Raw genomic sequence first — 6870 nt, 5'->3', positions numbered from 1 at the left:
TAAATAGTTCACCACTGCATGGAAATGCACAAGGATTTGTATGAAAGATTTCAAATCCTCTCAAATCTTTGTTTAGAATACTGTTTCACCTATAAGGTTTGTTTCATTAGCTATGTCCATAACTTTGAAGTTGGATAGTCCTAAACTAGCTATACTTTTTTTTTTTTTGGCCTGTTTCTCTTGTCTCCAGTGTTATGCTAGAAATAGATTACTGTCATAGCCTTGAAAAATTCCAGGCATTGTGCACATGAGGCATATTTTCTACTACCTCAAGTTAAATGCATACAATGGCACAATATTCACCACAAAATATACTGCTCAAAAAAATACAGGGAACACAAGCAGAAGACACCCGAGATCTGAATGAATGAAATAGCCTTATTAAATACTTTGTTCTTTACATACAGTAGTTTATACACTGCTCAAACAACTAAAGGGAACACAAAACTACTGTATATAACGAACAAAGTATTTAATAAGGCTATTTCATTCATTCAGATCTCGGATGTCTTCTGCTTGTGTTCCCTTTATTTTTTTGAGCAGTGTACATTACATCTATTTCTTTTCCTTCCCCTTGTCTTCCTCCTTAAATTAATGGCTCCAATTCGCTCATTATAAGAGTTACTTTTATGCGGAATTCTCATGTTTTTAGAGCAGAATTGTATACATAGGAATGGCATGTACGTTTTCCCATAAAATTTCCCATAAAATTTCATGACTTTGTTCATTAAATATTCTTACAGTATATTTGTTTCCCCTTTTTCACTCTTGTCTAAAGGTGTCAACACAAATACTTTCCTACCATTTTGAAACTTTTCCTATGAGCACAAAATTCAAATATTGAGAGGGAGATGAGTGGTACCTAAATTTGATAAACAAAGAAATGATGCTGAAGATTTGATCTTCCCTTCTAAACATAGGAGGCTATGCCTTTATGAGTTGGGATATACCTTGACAAATGTAATTTTTTTTAAGTATAAAGAAAAGCCAACAAGAGCAATTGCTGCAATATACCGTATATTTTAATTCAAAGTGAATCTTGACAGTATTACACCATAAATTCTTATTTTGACACTCACCAAAATAGTCACCTGGAAAACCCGCTTTTTGTGACAAAGTACAGAAGGCTTGGTCACATTTAAATCACTGAGAACTAGAGAGAAATACTATCGCAAACTGTAGGAAACATTATATCCATAAAAATTTTCCCAGTCCTCTTATTGTAATATTGCACAGTGCAATTGCTACATGACAAACTAGTGTAGCACAGAAATCAGGAACAAAAAAGCCACAATTCTCCAAATCATTATTAAGCGATAATAGTTCAAACTTAACAACCAAACCTATATACTCAGTCCTAAAACAAATCTATGGTTTGCAGTTTGAATTTTAGTTTTAACAAAAATCAAGTTAAATTTAGCAGTAAGTACAGAGTATTTTTTTAAAAAATAAAGCAAAATAATTAGTAAATACAGTAGTATACTTGATCAATAACACACCCTGAATTAAAGTTAAAAACTGAATACAAGGAATTAATATAAAAATTACTCTTCAAATTAAAAATAGTACACAATTTATCGTGCAGTGTTTTATTTAAAAAGCATTAGCTACAGCCACCAAGTAGCCAAGCTATTCAATAGCTAATCAGAGTCAACTTGACTGCTCTGGAGTGAAATCATGGATTACAGCCTGAGAGAGGACATACAATCTGATCCTTCTTTGCAAATCTCATTAAAGAACTGGCTGTACATTATTTTTAGTGTTGGTTGTGGTAGATCCTATTTTTCACTTCTGAAAAGTTAAAAATATATGTTTTACAGTACAGAAGGAGCCACAGGCTTCCTCTGGAGTATACTGATAAAATGTTAGTGTTTACCTGGCATATTGTTCCATGTACATTAGCTTTATATCCTGAACTCAACTGAAAAGCAAAGTAAATACTTCAGAGAAAGGAAGATCCAGTTTTTAAGAACATTTTCTTCCATTCAATTGTTATGGAAAAGTAAGTTACCGTATGTTTTTTGTGGGTCTTGGTGAGTCCAATGCCAGCAATGGAAACAGCACCCAAGAAACCCCATTCCCAAAACTGGGAACTTAAGAGAAGACAAGAATTTACCGAACCATAAATATTAAGAAGAATGACAAATCTACCTGGTGATTTTCTGGATTTCCTCTATAAGTTTCAGAAAATGACAAAGTTTTCAAAGGTATCAGGTTACTCTTGCATTAAGAGAGATACATACAGAAAGAGAAGTCTGTTTATACAAAATGCATACAATTATCTGTGAGAAATCACTGAAGTTGAAATCCAGCATACTCCTTTGGGTACACTTAATGACTAATATGGGCCTACTGAGTCTTTGTTTTTCTTTCAGTAGCAATTCTTTCAATTCCACAAACTGTTTTTTAATCTTTTCAGTATTTCAGAAGTGCTTTTGCTCGACAAGGCAGGTGACAAAACTGCCCCCGCTGGCCCCACAGAGCTGTGGCTCTCTGATTGCAGCTCAAGCATAATGGGAAAGAGAGAATTTATTACCATGTTCAGTCATTACAATGTACTGCTGGTCTTTTTTTTTTTAATGAACTAATACTGCTATATTTCAGATACAGGCACATTTATTTCAATTAGACATTCATTAAATAAAACACTGCTTGTGTTAATGGAGCAAAGGAAAAAACTCTTTCAACTGCTAGACTACTCAGACTTCAATCTTATGCACACTTTCCTAGAAGCAAGCCCCACTGAAGTCAGTAGGATCGCTTTTAAATAAACATGCTTAGGATTGTGCTTGAAAGAAACTCTTTCCACTCCTATTCCAGTCTATGCTGCAAGAACCGTATTCCAGGAACATTTATTTAAAAAGGTAAGTAAGTAGTTTAAGCGTCTGCACAATGTCAATATGAACACATAAAAATTATATTACATGAATACAGCCACTTATATGCAATGATAGTTAATAGAGATAAAATACTGATGCAAATAACACACTCAAAGTAACATATGCAAATTGTTTTCCATCATTTACAATATAGTAGTTACAACACTCCAAACATGAAAGGAAACAAAACAAAATCAACCCTCTACTTCCATTTCATGTAATTAGACTTATACAGAAATTAGAAGGCTAAAAACTAGTTAAATCACCTAATTTCACAGCTATTTGAAGTGGCAATCATTATATAGCAGCTTATCTATGATACATTCAAGATAAATGATGCAATTTATTATTTGCCTCACAAGCTAGATCACAGCCTCACTTCCTTTAAATCCACCATAGCACTACAGTATATTTGAGGTCTATGAAAAAAGTAGCTACCTTTTATAGAAAATGGATGATTAAGTCTTTGGTGCTGCAAAAGCAATTTCATTTGAACAAAATAAACACAGAGATTGACTACCTAGGGAAAATGCATGTCATCTGTTGTCCCTGATGGAATGTATTTAAATAAGAAAATACTCCCCAAACTCTAGAACAAATACCATAATGTAAAAAAGCTAAAACCTCTCCCATGCATAAATGAAAAATTGCACAAAAAGTACTCACATCATTTCAAGCTTCAACAGTAAATATTCTGCTACTATTTATTAAATACTGCATGGTTTGCTCAAGCTAAGATGAAACCACAGTATGAATCAACAAGCATTTTGCTTTTATTTTCTTTCACTATCTACCCAGATAATTCTTACTATACCTTTAAACAGGTTATTAAATCCAGTTGGATATAAAACACTTCGAAAATAAACTACTTTAGATTGTATTGCAGTTCCACCAGACAGTATAAAACACCATTTTTTTTAATTCAACAAGCTAATGAATCAACTTTTCCTAAACACTACAAAATGCTTTTCTTGAAGCTTATTTTAAGGAAAACTATCAGACAGCGGAATTCGTTTAACAGCAACGCATGCTGTTTTCAAAAAAAAGAAATCTCACCCAGTACTAAAATCATACCACGCACAACAAAAAAGAAAGAAAGTAGTGAGCGTGCATTAATCTATCAAAGAATCAACAAATCTGAGTGTTAAGTGCTGCAGTCCTCAACATTTATAACGCAGTGACATTAACAACCTTGAATATTTAAGGCACTATGTGGGAACCGGTTTACAATGCAGTTGAGATTATCAGGACACCAACATTTAAGAGCAGTTTTCTAGGCAACTGCATTTTTGTCCATTCAAGGGACACATGCAATGTGGAGAACAGTTCAACCTTTTTAGGTATGTGATTCAACACAGAACATCAAGATACATAATACAAACAAGTTACTCTTACATGATACTGATGACATGTGCATCTGTTGCTCTAAACCTGTACACTCAATGGCTTCCCAAATGTAGAAGTGCCTCGCACTAGATCAGAAGGCAATTTTATAAAAATAGTAGGAGCAAAACTGAATTTTTACTCCCTTAAGTCACCTGTTTGGAGTTATTTCATAAGAAGGTAACATGACTAAAGACAAATTTATACCAAATGTGCAAAACACACATTAAAAGTGAATTAAAGCTCAAGGTTATTTAAATTGCACCCAAGTCTAACATGATTAAAAAAAAATAATTTTCTTGTGCCATGGCTAATATTTATTAAATACCATGTTTTCCTCTCAAATCACATATCTTTCTATATATCTGTGTGTGTGTGTGTGTGTGTGTGTGTATATATATATATATCTGAGCTTTGACAGCATACTGTAATTTGAGTCTCACATAAATGGATATTGGCTGAGTTTTGTTGGACTCAGTGGAAATCCTGTGTAAGCAGGTGATGCAATGTAAGAATGTGGTGGGAAAATTGGTTTATATCGAGTCTGTTGAATGTTTGGGGAAGGCAGTAGTCGGGGATTTATGCCCACTGGGATCTGATGAATTATGCCACCGTGATGAGAAATACTGTAACTGGGATGATGTAATATTGGTCTTGAGGTACATGGTGATGCAAAAATGTGGGCCACAGGTGCAGCAGTACTGAGGGATGCAGATGATGGGTAAGGTAGAATTGCAGGCTGTCCTCCAAGATGTGTATTTCCAGCCAATTGTGCATGAATTGAAGTATGAGTGGGACTTCCATGTGGAAGAGAGAATGCATGACCAGCAACATTATTTGGGATGAATGTCTGCTGCCTCCAATGACCACAGTTTCCATTCCACTCCTGAGACCCAGATCCAAATGGCTGAACCTGTTCAAGGAAATTGAAGAGAAATAGTAGTTAATTTTAAAAGAGAAATTAATCCTTTCTCCCTGTCTGTGTCCTACTAATGCAGCCTCAAATACCATAGGAAGAATGTTTCTTTCTTTTCTTACTAATATATACCATCTCAAATACAATGATGTAAAAAAAAGAATTTTTTTTTTTGTTTAATACCCATTTCAGGTTCCCAAGTATGGCCAAATGCAGATCCAACCCATTGGACAATAGCATTTTCCTATCTACTTTGAGTGAACTGATGGTATATTTCATTAGGTTATTTCAGTTTCGAACATTTTGAAAGAAAAAAAAAATTTTTTTTCCAGCATGCACATGCACAAGCGTGTGCTCTCATAGTCACACAAAATATATTTCCTACAATCAGTTCATTCCATTCAGATAGCTGTGATGCATCTAATTAAACTGAAACAAAGGTCATATAGAGCTAAATTAAGAAGTCTTCAAGGCTTGAGCACAATATATCTTGCCCTATAGATACAAATTTGTGCAGCATATGTCATAACTGGTAAAAGACAAATATTCAAGAACTAGAAGCAGTCATAGAAAATACATTGTATTGATGTTGCTCTTGACTTGAAGGAATTTTCATCAAGGAAATAATTACAACAGTGGCAAACAATTTTAGACTAAAATGAGCAGCCTGAATGAGTTAGAAAATTGTATTTGCAATATAATATTCTCACACATACTTGACTGAGGTTTGAATGCTGCTGATGGAATGCTGACATAAATTTTCGCTGACGATTACCCAAGCCAGAAGAATGGTTGGTTTTTACACGAGCAGATCGACGTTTTACCAGCGGTTGGCAGGTATTAACTAAGAAAATACAAACAGGGTTACTTCTAAAATTTTGTTTATTACTCAAATAAAATAAAAACTTTATATTCGTTGCTGATGTTAAACATTACCTAAAAAATTCTGTGGAGGTTTTGGGATGAAGACCTCATCAATCCTGATTATTATTTGGGGGGTGGGGTGGGGAAGGATTGTATAGACATTAATTGGCATCATTACTATATAAAATCTGAGTTAGTGGAAAGACATACCGTATTTTTCGGTGTATAAAACGCACCGGAGTATAAGACGCACCTTAATTTTGGGGGAGGAAAACAAGGAAAAAAGTATTTTACCTCTGCCTACCAGCATTTAAGGTGGCGCCACCCTCCTCTTCCTCCTGCAAGCGAGAGGTGCAGGGACTACTCGCTTTCCCCCTAGCATGCTCTGGGGGGAGGGACAGAGCACAGCCTGAGGAACAACCCTCCCTCTTCGGGATGGTGGGGGAGGGGGAAATCTGCCCAGCAGCTTTGGGGAACAAGGCGGGTGCCACGATTTGTGGCTGGTCACCCCTCTGGCCGCGGTGACTTCACTCCCCAGCAATGTGAGGAGCTGCCCCCGCTGCTGCCTAACCCTCTCTGCGCCCAGGAGCCAAGGCGAGCTGAATGGGAGCCCCTAAAGGGAAACGTTCCTCCTTTCCAGCCATCGCTGCCCGGATTCCAAAATGCAAACCTCAAGAGTTGCGCTTCAGATGGCAGCCAGTTCTCCTGCAATGTGCAGCGAGGAACTGGGAAGTGCTTTGGATTCGGGGAGGAGATTGTAGCGCTGCTGAGAATGAGGATGGGGGCACGCGGCTATGCAATGTGCAGAAAAACACTTTTAGGCGGCAG

General features: G+C 36.1%; 1 protein-coding gene across 12 annotated transcripts in view; it reads right to left on the bottom strand.

The window, feature by feature from the left end:
• Positions 1-1000: 1000 nt before the first annotated feature.
• HIPK3 (homeodomain interacting protein kinase 3) overlaps positions 1001-6870 on the bottom strand; it is an 89406-nt gene continuing 83536 nt past the window's right edge. For all 12 annotated transcript variants that reach the window (XM_087878255.1, XM_060687662.2, XM_034417151.2 and 9 more), the window contains 2 exons: positions 5895-6022; positions 1001-5175 (listed from right to left, as the gene is read on the bottom strand). In XM_087878255.1, coding sequence (XP_087734381.1) covers positions 4702-5175; positions 5895-6022 — 602 coding nt within the window. In that variant the 3' untranslated portion in view covers positions 1001-4701. The remainder of the gene's footprint in view (positions 5176-5894; positions 6023-6870) is intronic.

The sequence above is a fragment of the Pantherophis guttatus genome, chromosome 1, assembly GCF_059756535.1.
Source record: "Pantherophis guttatus breed Tessera chromosome 1, ASM5975653v1, whole genome shotgun sequence".
NCBI classification, from domain to species: domain Eukaryota; kingdom Metazoa; phylum Chordata; class Lepidosauria; order Squamata; family Colubridae; genus Pantherophis; species Pantherophis guttatus.
Note: the sequence above shows the minus strand (reverse complement) of the source record. Positions and strands in the feature narration are given on the sequence as shown.